The sequence below is a fragment of the Oryzias latipes genome, chromosome 2, assembly GCF_002234675.1.
Source record: "Oryzias latipes chromosome 2, ASM223467v1".
NCBI classification, from domain to species: domain Eukaryota; kingdom Metazoa; phylum Chordata; class Actinopteri; order Beloniformes; family Adrianichthyidae; genus Oryzias; species Oryzias latipes.
This window is the reverse complement of record NC_019860.2, coordinates 5,552,963-5,566,915: the sequence shown is the minus strand read 5'-3', so window position 1 is coordinate 5,566,915 and position 13,953 is coordinate 5,552,963. Positions and strand designations below refer to the sequence as shown.

General features: G+C 39.7%; 2 protein-coding genes across 4 annotated transcripts in view; one reads left to right on the top strand and one right to left on the bottom strand.

The window, feature by feature from the left end:
• The window catches only part of LOC101172629 (zinc finger protein 436-like), a 1,005,429-nt gene that overhangs the window by 396,697 nt on the left and 594,779 nt on the right, over positions 1-13,953 (top strand). The window lies entirely within an intron of this gene.
• The window catches only part of LOC110016657 (zinc finger protein 502-like), a 970,715-nt gene that overhangs the window by 452,505 nt on the left and 504,257 nt on the right, over positions 1-13,953 (bottom strand). For 2 of the 3 annotated variants that reach the window (XM_023962304.1, XM_023962297.1), the window contains exon 2: positions 8,221-8,679. In XM_023962304.1, coding sequence (XP_023818072.1) covers positions 8,221-8,679 — 459 coding nt within the window. Of the gene's footprint in view, positions 1-8,220; positions 8,680-12,728; positions 12,773-13,953 lie in introns of those variants that run through there. The other variant, XM_023962299.1, reaches the window with a different exon arrangement.

Here is a 13,953-nt window from a genome sequence, read left to right as displayed (position 1 = left end):
ATATCAAAAACCGCCTCTGCGCTTGCTCATAGCTCAGACGCACATATCAGGTTGTCATATTTGTCTCCGTTTCCTTCCCACAGATGTTTACGCGCGGTCGATTATCTATAGGCCCCTCCCCCTCCACGCATTCTAGCCACTCACAGTGGCTTTCCCTATTCTTCTGACACGCAGTGGCCGCCTCACACACAGGCATCACGCGAGAGTGTACGTGCTCGCATTTCATGACTATGTGCGCGAGTGTGTGTGTCTGCCTGCGTGCGTGTGCGCTCGCGTCTCATATATTATTTCATTGATCATTGACGTGCCCCTTCCACGTTTAATGTATAAAAAATACGGAGGGTGGGGGAGGCAAATTTACTGGTCGCACATGTGCGAATGGATGTGAAATTCAGTCGCACACTCTCATGTGTGCGACTCATGCTCGCAGTCTGGAGCCCTGGCCCCCAGACTTGACTGATCACAACCTCCCACCACATACCTGAGGAAAACAGCTTAGTCAGAAGCAGCAGCAGTTTGTTTGCCAAAGAGAGTCAGGATTATGGTGAGAATCAGCCAGGAACAGTTCACCAGACTCTCTGCCAGACTCAGCTCCCAGGTGTGCTTTAATAGGCTCCGGCTTCCTGGTAGAGGAGCACCACATGACCAGCAGGCGGCCAGTCACAGTTGAGGAAGCTGCAGTCCCAGGTGAACATCATCAGGAAATCAACTGGAGTGACAAGCAACAAGATGAGAGCAAAGCAGAGGGTAGGTTTGAAGGTTTCCTCACAGCTTGTTTCCCTTCCAGACTCTGAACTTTCAAAGGTTTTGTCATCAGGAGAATTTCAGGATCAGAGTCCAGGACAGTCTGGGATTTCACTGAAGACTTTACTGCAACTCAGAAACATTTATTGGTTTAGCTGTCAGTCAAAGATCATGAAAGAGACAAAGTCCAAAGTTCTTCATGTTATCAACAAATGTTGTGTTTTAGCAGAAACAGTCAGACGTTCTTTAATTTAAGACAGACTCTGGAACCATGAAGAGATATTTCTGACACTAAAATGAGAAAGAAAGACAGAAAAATCCAATAAATTCTAAAAATCTTGATTTGTACTGAAACTTTGAAACTTGATAGAATTTTGATTGGATCCTGAAACAACGAAGTCCTGTTTCTATCCAGCTTAACAGCAGCAGGAAGTAGGAAAAAGGATGACGGTTCACCACAGTAGACTTAAAGCTCTACTGATAGAAAATGTTATTTTTGACTTGTTGACATTTTTCATCCATCAGAGAACATTTGCTGCATCAGGATGATTCCATGTTGAACAGTGTTTTATTTTGAAAGGAACTCATATCATCCTTTGTTAAATGCAAAAATCAGTTTTATAGTTAGAAAAAGATGCTTTTTTCTCTTTACATTTTAATGTTTTATTTTTATAAACCACATATGGATCCAAATCCTCATTGTAACATCAACAGAAATAGAAAGCAGTCTGCTGTTTTTCTGCTCTGCTGCTTCTACTGGGTTTGGTCAGAGACAAACAAACCAGAATGGGTCCTTTAGTGTTGAAGGTTGTGGACTCCTAATCTGACCTTTGACTGTAGAGACACCTGGACAGCTTGGCCCCGCCCCCCTGGCATTTCAAACAGGAAGTACCTTCTTGCTTCATAAGCTAACATCACATAGACTTCTATTGAGAAATAACTGACTGATCTGGGGCGACATAGCACTTTTTATATATAGAGATTTCATAGCAGACCATAATGATATAAATCACCATATAAACCAAATATCTGTATTTGTCAAATGTGAACGCTCTGTGGCTCATCAGAGAAATGTGTTATCAGCAGGTTGTTTAGATTTAAGTGATTATTTCCTATCAAACGTTCAATATAACAGATGCACTAAAGGACCATAATGCAACATTTCTTTAGATGATTATTCATTCATCTTCTTCTAAACTGACAATTAAAGCAAAAACTTTCAAGTTTCAAAAGAGAACATGAATCTGTGAAGATCTATTTAACTTTACCAAACTACCTTAGACTCTGTCTCACTGAAGTACAGCGCTCTCTTTTTTTCTCCACACGTTTCCATGGTGACTCCAGAAATCAGTGATCCATTGAGAATGTCTTTATGTACTTGCTGTGCACGTGCATTAACCTGGAGTTACCAAGTCCAGCGTAATTACACTAACTCATATCCGGTCTTTTGCAGCCGACATACCCAGAGTAAGCAAGTTCAGGTGGATTTCAGCCAGAGTTCAGGGTTAAAGTCAGGCTAGTTTAAACATGCTTCCTGGAATACCTCCTGATATTTTTAGTGGAGTTTTAACCACCAAATGTGGTGTTTTTTATGAAAAGAGTTCTGGATCGGGTAAAATCAACACAACAAAAATTTTTGGTGACGTGGCACCCCCTTATTGAATATGTGAAAACATTTACTTTTGACGTTAGAGGACTTGCATGTGGGAAATTGAGACTGTTATCAATCATCTCTTTTGTTTCTCTTAGTGTTCCTTCATCTGTTTTTAGAGCCTAGGGTGGGTTGGGTGGTTTGGTATTTTTAATTTATTTTTTGTTTGTTTTGGTTTTCTTTTTGTCTGTTCTTGCTTATTTCCTAGTTATATTCTACTTTCTACCTGTTACCTGTTTATGTATAAAAATTTTCTTTGCTTTTGTTCCCAGCCTATATCTATAAATATAAGCCCAACAACACTGTAACAGGATACTGTGAATGAAAAAGCTGAAAAATAAAGTTTGAAATAAAAAAGTTCTGGATCTTTCCTCAACGTTGGAGTCTGGTCCTGCATTTGGGTCATCCTGATATACCGTAACAAAGCCTCTTTTCTGTGCTGCAGAATCAGCTGATTCAAGGTGATTACGTAATCACATCTCTACTGTGCATCTCAGCGTGAGGCTGCTTTCTCCACATAAGAATTCACTGGGATTGTGTCAACTCTTGAATAGTTACTGGAACAAAAAGAATGTAAACACTGGAGATAAAGCCCCTGTGTCAAAGCACAGGTGTTTTTATTTCAGAACTTATGTCAGTAAGCTTTAGACTTTATTTGGTTAGAAAACTTAAAATCCAACATTACTCTCCATTTCAGAGCAACACAACATTTCTCCCAAGTGCATTTTTACTACACTCTGCAATATTTATAAAGATTGTGAGTCAGCCATCTTAGACATTGCAAATCAAAAAGGAGAGAAAATGAACAGGACTATCAGCACTGTAACACACAATGATCATATATCAATAGGCTGAAAGATCGTATTTCACCTCAATAATAAAGTAATTACAGAAACATATAAGCAACCTTCCTGCTCTTGGCTTCATCTTGCACTAGCATGCTAGCTTGTTAGCTTGCTAATTCATCCAACTTGTGGTTAGCTTATTAAAAAAACTGAAAAACAATCTTCAACTCACCAGGATATCTCTTTAAATACAACTCCGTTTGAAATTTTTTAGAATACTCCTTTAGTGTCGATTCGTGCCAAGTTACTATTTCTGTATGTGTTGCAGAAGCACACTGATGTCCTCTCATCTCACCGTGTCGTCACAGATGGAAAAAACCTTGAGAAATATGGACTGATATTTCTGCCACCACGTTGCACACAAAACTTTCTAAGTTGCAAGTGAAAATATTAAATATTTGGTTTTGTCTAATTTTTTATTCTGCACACTTTTTTTCGCTTTCAAAAATGTTTTTTGCGTTTGCAAAATGAATGTTTTTGCATGCATTGTGTGTCATCTCGCTTTTGTCCTATCTTTGATTTTGCTGAGTTAAGTTTCAGTTTAGTATTCAGTTTTTCAGATTAGTTTGTCAACATTTTAAGGAACGAGGAGAGATCTTTTAGCGGTAACGATGTCCCCAGCCAGCAGTTGAAAAAAAAAACTCTCTCTCGGGACAGAGGTTGCAGAAATGGAGAGATGCCTCTTTGCCAATTTTGCAATATGCTTATAGCTGGTTTCATTGGTTCTTCCCAATTCAAGAGGGTTAGCATCAAGAGGGATGCATCCTGTTGCTCTGTATTTGGTAACCTTTACCTTTATCTCCTCCAAAATAGCAGACTTGTTTTCCACCGGCATCTGAAAGACTATGCCAAACAGTTCAGTCATTACTAATAGACCTTTTTCGCAAAAAACGGAAATACGTCATTAACGTGTAAACCTAGTTCCGGTTTGTGCTTCGCTGGTGGAGGAATGGCAGAGCCTAGAGTGTTTTCGAAGAGCCTGAGTTGTGTTCCGAAGTTCACCAGCGCCGATGTGGTGAAGAGTGTGAAAATGCATTCAAATTGGACAAGGGATATAAATTTGTCCACGAAGAGTTTATTCACCATTACCAAGGTAAGCTTCAGCTAGCTTTAGCCATAGTCAAAGTCACATTTCAACAGAAAAATATTAAGAATATAACAATTATATTTAATTAGATTTTAAGAATATGTGGAAACACTAAATTTTTCCATACTATTTGCACATTATACATTATTTACATACCAAACATTAATTCACTCTTCAAAACAAAAAAGTCCATGATCATTTGCCAAAACACGGCAGTTTAGCCAGATCTGATTCACACTGCCCATCAGTGTGAGCGGCAAAGGAGAGTCCCTGATGTGAAAAGACTTTATCCAACTGATCACTCTTTCCACTATAATTCTGAGGCGGGTATTGGCTGCGTTTGATCCGTTTCCTCCTTGCTGATGGAGCTGAACGCTTAAAAGGTGGAATGATGAGTTTACATCCAATGTCAGTAAGGAGGTCTTCAATGAGGAACTCTTTGTCTGCCATGACATCGTCTCCTGGCTCCAGCAAAGGAACTTGGCTTCTAAGTCATGGATGTAATCCGAAGCTTCATCCAGAGCACCTGTGAAGATAAAGAAATTAAAAATCAGTCTTAATATATTAATGCTACCTTTCAACACAACACAGTAATCATGTTTTGAAAAGTATGTTAAGTATTTAATTACAAATACTTTTCATTTATTTTTGTTAAGGAAAATACAAAATGACAAAATACTCAAAAGTGATTAAATACATGTAATTAAAATAGGTGAGAGCATGAATAGCTTTTATTCTAAACATTCATTTGTTCAGGTAGAAATGCATTTATTCAATAATGGTACACATAGTTGACATACGTTAACCAAACACATTATGAACAACCTTACCTGCAGGTGGGTGTGTCACGTAGTCGTGATCCATCTTTACTGCCTTAGCTTAGCCACCATGTCGCCATCTTCACAGCATAGCTGCATAGCCTGACGTTTGAGGTTCTGTCATATACTGACTCCCTTCTCAGAGGAGCAGTAAAGTTGTTCCAAGGGAAAAGGCTCGGGGCAACACCACTCACTCAGGCAACGAACGACTTAGCCGCACCACAATCCGGAGCGAAGTGGCAAGTGCCGGCAGCAGACTGTGCTCCCTGTGTTTACATTAAAACTATGCCCTTCCTCTCTTCGGATTGCCTGTATCCATTTGGGTTTCAGGTTTGGATCCACAGGAAAAGAATGAAATGAAAGGCCGGGCTGTTTTTGGTTGGAAAACGAACAGCCTGGAACACAACAGAAACTGCAACTCTTCGACTCTGCCATTCTTCATATCTGCTGCTATGCTAACAGGAAGTTGTTTTACACGTCAGTGACGTATTTCCGGTCGAAAAATGCAGAAGTGTGAAATAGGTCTATTACAGACCACCCGGTGATGCCGTTTTAAGTGCGTTAGCAGATTAGATGTTTTACAGTGGCATACAGTTTGAATTATCCAACTGTCTTTTCCCTTCATGGATGCTCATAACAAATCAAGTGTTCCCACACAGGAGAGCGTAAGGAGATGGGTGGGTCCTCAAGTTCTGGTCTCACGTCTGCATTACCCATAGTGCTATAGTTGACATGCTCATTATTCATTTATTCATTTTCTGTTACGTTTTTGTCCCTTTCGGGGTCACGGGCCTGCCGGAGCCTATCCCGGCCACTTGTGGGGGAAGGCAGGGGATTCCCTGGACAAGTCGCCAGTCTGTCGCAGGATAGAATGTCCACAATCACACACCCATTCACTCTCACACTAACACCTAGGGACAATTTAGAGTTGCCAATCAACCTATGATGCATATTTTTGGACGGTGGGAGGAAGCCGGAGATCCCGGAGAGAACCCACGCATGTACAGGGAGAACATGCAAACTCCACACAGAAAAGTCCCCCTTTGATGTTGTTTTTCATGTCCGCCAGCCAGGACTTGAACCGGGGTCTTCTTGCTGAAAGGCAAGAGCGCTAACCACTGCGCCACCGTGCAGTGCGAAAACTAGCGGTTAACATTAGTTTCGTCTCGGCGCAAAGTTAATACATTGGGGGGACAAAAACAAAAAAAGAAATAACATTTAAAAAAACGAAAACGGTACAAAGGTGAACCGAACCGAAAGTGCCATACCGAAACGTTTTGGTACAACTACATGTACCATTACATCCCTATTACTTGACCTAACAAAGTACATGCTGCAGTCACTACTTTGTGTTTATATATATATTTATTAAATGTTAACTGATCACATTAAGTGTTAAAATTAAAGATGTATAAAAAAAAACATTTTAACCATAATGAAGACATTCAAGAATTAGCTCCAATGACTCAAAACAAACAACTCATTTAAAAAAGTTGTACATATTTTGTCAGCAATAAAACTCTGTCTAATATCATTACACAAAGATTCAAATGTATTGATCCATTACTTATTTTGCTTTTTATGTAGAGATGAAAACCTAAAAGGAATTCCTAGAAAGTAAGAATATCATATTATAACAATAAATTAGTAGAAAAACCTCCTTTCTACACATGAAATACTCACTTGTAACTCCCTCTAATCAATATGGTATGGAGGCCATCAGATTTTTCCCTCCTGTAAAATAAAGTCTTTGACAGTGGTGCAGAGGTTGAGATGTCGACCTCTTATCAGAAAAATTTAGAATTTACACTAACTCCTTTATTACATTGTTTGTGAAGAGAAAGTCTTGTGAGTTTTCATGTGTGTCTGAAGACTGGATCTGCAACTAAAACTTGAATCACATTCTTGACAAGAAAAAGGCTTTTCCCCTGTGTGAGTTTTCATGTGTATTTTAAGACTAGCCGCATGACGAAAACTTGTATCACATTCATTGCAAGAAAAAGGCTTTTCTCCTGTGTGAATTCTCATGTGTGATTTGAGATTAGATATTTGATTAAAACTTTTTTTACATTCTTTACAAGAAAATGGCAGGGAGCCAGTTTAGCTCGTGCTGGTTTGCGGCGCCTTCCGTCCGTGAAACCCAGGTTCGACTCCAAGCTGCTCCCTGTTCCCTTCTCTACCTCTGCCGGTTCCAAGCCCGGTTAGAGAAGGTTGCGTCAGGAAGGGCATCCGGCGTAAAACATTGCCAAATTTACCATTCGACTTGTTCGCTGTGGCGACCCCTGATGGGAGAAGCCGAAAGTGGAAGAAGACAAGAAAATGGCATTTCTCCTGTGTGAGTTCTCATGTGTATTTTGAGACTAGACATTTGATTAAAACTCTTACTACACTCTTGACAAGAAAAAGGCTTATGTCCTGTGTGAGTTATCATGTGTGTTTTAAGACTAGCCGCATGACGAAAACTTGTATCACATTCATTACAAGAAAAAGGCTTTTCTCCTGTGTGAACTCTGATGTGTGATTTGAGATTAGATATTTGATTAAAACTCTTACTACATTCTTTACAAGAAAATGGCATTTCTCCTGTGTGAGTTCTCATGTGTATTTTGAGACTAGACATTTGATTAAAACTCTTACTACATTCTTGACAAGAAAAAGGCTTATGTCCTGTGTGAGTTATCATGTGTGTTTTAAGACTTGCCGCATGACGAAAACTTGTATCACATTCATTACAAGAAAAAGGCTTTTCTCCTGTGTGAATTCTCATGTGTGATTTGAGATTACATATTTGATTAAAACGCATACTACATTCTTGACAAGAAAAAGGCTTATCTTTTGCATGGATTCTTGCGTGAATTCTGAACATAGATTTGTTGCAAAAGCTTTTATCACATTCTTTACAAATATAACATCTTTCAACAGACCCAGTTTCCATGTAGTCAGACGGGTTAGTAATTATTCTTGAGTTTTTACCAGACCTGATAGAGGAAAGTCTCTCTTCTTTTGGAGATTGTTTGTATTTCTTACCAAGATTTGCCTTCTTGGGATTTTTTCTAACATCAGAGTCACACTGACCTGCTGACATGTGAGAGCTGTCCACACTTTGGACATGACTTCTGTCTCTTCTCTTCCTCTGATCTCTGTTCTGTGGGTCTGTCTCTTCATCTGTAGTTGATGTTGATTCTTCATGTTGGTTTCCCTCTTCATCCTGACCATAAGTTACATTAATGTTCTGCTGATTGTTTAGACCTGGTTCATTGTTCTCATCTTCCTCACAAGTAGGAATCTCCATCAAGGTATCAGTCTCCTGCCTCAGATAAAGCTGATCTTCAATCTGACTGATGCAGAGTTCCCCTGGTTCCTCTTTCATCTGTGGAGGTTCTTGTTCCTCCTGTTCCTCTTTATACTGCGGAGGTTCTTGTTCCTCCTGCTCCTCTTTGGTCTGTGGAGCTTCTGGTTCTTCATGTTCCACTCTGAAGTTCCTCTGCTGGATGCAGAGATCTTCCTCTTCAGTCATCCAACAGTGGGGGAGGGCTGCAGGGACACAAGAACAGGCCCTTTTATATGTTATGGTGACTTTATGTATTGTTAAGTACCAAAACAATTTTAAATAGAATCGTTCAGAATATGCACAATAAATAACTTTTAATGTGTTAAAATAAGTTTCTTGTTTTCTTTAGCACAACAGTATAAAACTGTCCTCTAACACCTGCCCCCTATAAGGAGACTACAAGTCAATAACTTGACTTGAATAACTGAACCAGTTAGATAGAAAATAATATTTTTGATTGATTGGTTTTTGATTTATTGATTTATTTCAAGCATTGTACTCAAAGCAATAAAGAATTTACACATATTTATCAAACTCGTTACAGAAAGTTTGAAATGCATAGTTTAAAAATACAGAAAATAAAACAAAACAAAAAAGTCACTTAAATCACATTTGCTTAATTAAATACGGTGATTTTCTTTGTTTTTTTGAACATATCTGAATTACTTATCTGCAATGAAATTGCAGATAAGTAATTCATAAATGGTACAAACAGGTCTTTAATGTTATATAACTTATATATAACTCAATTTAAATCATGCTGAAATAAATAGGATAGATTTACTAGAAAGTGGACAGTGAGATTAAAAGAAAATCTACTTTTAACCCGATTCTGTCTCCAGGCAATTAGTTTTTATATGAAATTATAAATAGGAAAACAGTCTGAAAACAAATACAATGTTTTAGATTTTTGTCATTATTGACGATGCAGGCATCTATAGTACATGTTTGACATAGTCTCTGATGATTAATTTCAGCACAACACAAATACATTTCCAGAGAAAAAAATGTTTCTTTCCCCTGACTTTTAATGAGAAGTGATCTCTTGAGGTGTAAATGGAGACACAGCAGGGAGACGGCTGCCAAGGGACCGTTGTCAACAAAGTGCAATAAAGACCATTCTGTAAAAATCAATAATCTCTCAAAAAAAAACTACATTTATATGGTAATGAAGACTCGTCAGCATATTCATGCTACAATCAATACTTTGTGAGAAAGTCAATATTTATTGTATATATGTATATATTTTATTACATTTTATTAGAGAAATGACTCATAATAAAAGGCGCTAAATAGCTCTGAAGATACTGAAGCTATTTTCACCAAACTGTCTGTACTGATTAATAGGGATGGGTATCGTTAAGGTTTTAACGGTACTACTCTACTACTACTCCTATTGATATTGCTTATCGATCCGGTATATTAAGGGTACTCTTATCGATACTTTTTAGGATGAAAAATAAATAAATAAACAAACAACAAATTAAGAAGGTTTGATGGTGTTATGAAAGCCAAGTGAGTGAATGCACGGGGGGGATGGACTAGGCCAGGGGTCGGGAACCTATGGCTCGCGAGCCATATATGGCTCTTTTGATGGTCACATGTGGCTCGCAGACAAATCTTTAATTATAGTTTTTTTTTTTTCATTAGACCAGTCCTTCTCGGGCGCGATGCGATGCCAGAGGCGCACAGTAGTAGCAGTGCTTAGAGAGAGAAATCTGCGCCAGCGCTATCAGTTACTATTATCTATTATTTCACAGAGTTTGTACCAGCTGGAAACCTGTGAATTGACGTGTCTAAAACTGTGCGCTCCCGTCTCTGAGAAAGAGCGCGCAGATGCGGGGACGGGATGTGTGAGGGAGAAAGCAGGGGGGTGGGGGTGAGGTGTTGTGGGGACAGGCAGCAGGTGAATCGCGCAGGGATTGTAAAAACGTAAAACCCGCTTCCCGTCACTCACTGCAGCGTGTGAGTGTGTGTTTGGCTCCGCGTCTGCATGTGATCAGTCTTTCTCACATCTACAGAACATTCAGACCTACGATGACGTTTAAAGTCTCAACGCCTGAACGAAGCAGAAACTCACCACGTATCAACCAGACTAGACCATCAGCAGAACTACCATGAGAAATACTCATCATTTATTAGCAACAGAATAACAATGTTATTAAAAAAGAATCCACAGACTTATTGTACTTTAAAAATGTTGAAATTAAATCAAATGCACACATTCATTTGTATATTTAGTTTTAAACAAATTGTCGCGGACTGAGTTGGATGGCTGTTGGGCCGCGTTAAAAGTTCTGGAGTTCATGGAACGCATCGTTCAAGCAGAGATCTGATTGGCCCTCAGTTCTGTCGCTCAGCCTGTTGTTAGGTAGTTTGGACCAATGGGGTTCAGCTATGGGCCGAATAAGGGAAATGGGAGGGCTGCAGCGGGAGCAGGGGAATATAAAGTTGGGAGAAGCGCTCTCGTCTCGGCGGGAGAGATCCAGGAGTTGCTGAATTAATTGAACGGCGTTTGTTGCGGTCTGCAGTAATCGGAATAAAGAACTTTAAAAGAGGTTAAGTCTCCGTGCCTCAGTGTGGGGAAGGGACACTACATTATTGTATGGCTCTTTCGAAATTACATTTCAAAATATGTGGCATTTATGGCTCTCTTGGCCAAAAAGGTTCCCGACCCCTGGACTAGGCAGAGGTGCGTCTCTCCTCTGTGGAGGATGTTCAAACAAGCATGAAGGCTGAAGTAATGCAGCTGGTGAAAAATAAGTTTTTGGAGGGGAAAATAATCGACTTGGAAACAAGATAAAGGATGAATAATCTCCGACTTGTTAATCTACTTGAAGGTGCAGAAGGCTCCAACGCATGTGTGTTTTTGGAAAGCTGTCTGCCTGAAGCACTGGATATCGCTCAACTTCGGCAGCCCCAAACCATAGAAAGAGCACATGGGGTTGGACGGAGAAGGAGTGCAGACGCGCCACCAAGAACGATGATCATGAGGTTTCATAACTTCAAATCAAAAGGAACTCGTGTCCAAAGCAGAAAGATTCAAAAAGGAAATTCTATATAGCGTGTGAGATTCAACAACGATGTCACAACAGAAGTACACAAACAATTTCTGGTGACCGCGACTCCTGTTGCTTCATCATCTTCTCTGCACAGGTCTCTGCAGAAAGTATATCAAGGTTTTGCATTTAAGTGTTCAAACCCATGTTGAGTATTTTATAAGACAAACAATTCATCTCATGACAGCTATAATAAAACTGTCATAATTCGTTTTTTTGACATTTTTAAAAGCTACATTTTATAAATGATTTTCTTAACAGCCAGAAAAACAGAAATATAAAGTATATTGTTAAACAGTGAAGTGGAACTTCGTGGCTCTTGTTGGGTTTTGGTCTGGAAGAAACTGGAAGAAATGGTTCTTTTAGTGTTAAAGGTTCCAGACTCTTGATTTCCACTGAAGCTATGAGTATGAAATGTCATTCCACAGACAAACCATCAACAAAATGATCCTGATGCTGCTGAGGTTCTTATGGAAGTAAAGCAAATCTCAGCAGAGATGCAGTTTTTCTAAACTGAAATCACTGACATTAAAACGCCTGAACATTCATGGACCTGAACTGGACACAGAAAAACCTCCCTGTTGTGTTTCCACCCACCAATGAGGAGCAGTTTGATGAAGATGAAGCTGCACTGGAGGAAGAATCAGTCCAGAAAAGATGGAGAACAATTCTGACACTAGGCAGTTTTTCACTGATGTGTTCAGGTTTGAATCTTTTCTGTCTGCAGATTCATGAGCAGGACCCTGTCTTTGGGTTTTAGCTTGAAATGTAGTTTTGGAAATAGAATCTGTCTGAATGTCTGGAATTGGAGACATGGAGACATCAAAGAGGTTTAGATGGATTTTGGGTTTGACAGAGAAATCTGCTGAAAAGAACTGAACTACAAACTTAGAACCACAGACGACAGAACAGATTGTACTTTTTTATCTGCTAACAATTTTCTCTTTGATCTGTTAAGGTTTCCTGTTTGTCGTTAGCTGGAGGGACTAACTAAGATCACATTATTTGAAGATTGTTGTCGGCTGCACTGACAAACAATGTCTTCTGTCTTTTCAACTGGAAGGGACAGAAGAGACTCTTCCAGGACACGCTGTTGATGGACTGCATGTTTGGAAAGCTTGAAGCTCAAGATAGAACCGTTTTTGAAGTGAACATACCGATAGTGTGGAGATGAAGATCAGAGTCACACTGACCTGCTGACATGTGAGAGCTGTCCACACTTTGGACATGACTTCTGTCCCTCTTCTTCCTCTGATCTCTGTTCTGTGGGTCTGTCTCTTCATCTGTAGTTGATGATGATTCTGTCTCTTCATCTGTAGTTGATGTTGATTCTTCATGTTGGTTTCCTTCATCATCCTGACTATCAGTTACATTAAAACTCTGCTGATTGTTTGGATCTGCTTCAATGTTCTCATCTTCCTGATAAGTAGGAATCTCCATCAAGGTATCAGTCTCCTGCTTCAGATCAAGGTGCTCTTCATCACTGATGCAGAGTTCCCCTGGTTCCTGTTTTATCTGTGGAGGTTCTGGTTCCTCTTCAATAGGTAGAGGTTCTGGTTCCTCCTGATTCTCTTGAATCTGTGGAGGTTCTGGTTCCTCCTGTTCCACTCTGAACTTCCTCTGCTGGTTGCAGAAATCTTGATCTTCAGTCATCCAATGCTGGGGGAGAACTGCAGGGACACAAACACAACAAGGAGCCTTTTGTATGTTTCCAGGACTTTTGGGTTTTTTCAAGCATCATGTCTGAGGAGTCTGAAGGACCGGAAGAGACTGATGGAAATGAATATGTATGCAGAGGTGGTTATTAACGAGTTACATTTACTTAAGTAACTTATTGGTGAATTGTACTAGTGAGAGTAAGACCAGGCAATTTTATTTGTTTAGCACAATTCATACATAAAGCAGAAAAAAAGAAAAGCATGAAGCTCAAAGGACTTCTCTGTTTCTTTGCTGAAGGTGTAGGAAAATATCTTTCGCTCTGAGATTTTTCCACGCATGTTCTTTTAGTCGGGAGAGATATAAGACCAAGATTCAGCCGGATAAAGTCACAGAAGGTTTATTCCCTAACAAAAGTTCTAAGACAGAATTAAAACAGATCTGGGTCCTCATTTTAGAAGGCCTTCAAAACGCAAGAAGTTACAGGCGTTTTACATGAAAGGCCACAAGAGAGAAGAAGACAATAAAATTATGCTCTGCTCAGACTTTTAAAGAAAATTCGGGTTTCCCTCCTCCCGCGGAAAACATGACGTCGAATCTCCGCCCTGGAACACTTGCATTGGCTGATCGATGATCCGTCTCCTCCTTCAGCCAATCGTAGAGGGTCATTCTCCGTGACCAGTTCCTCTCCTCAGGGAATGACTTCAAAGGGACACCTAGTGTTGCAGTAAACTCCGTCCCTTCCTGTCCACAACAAATCAG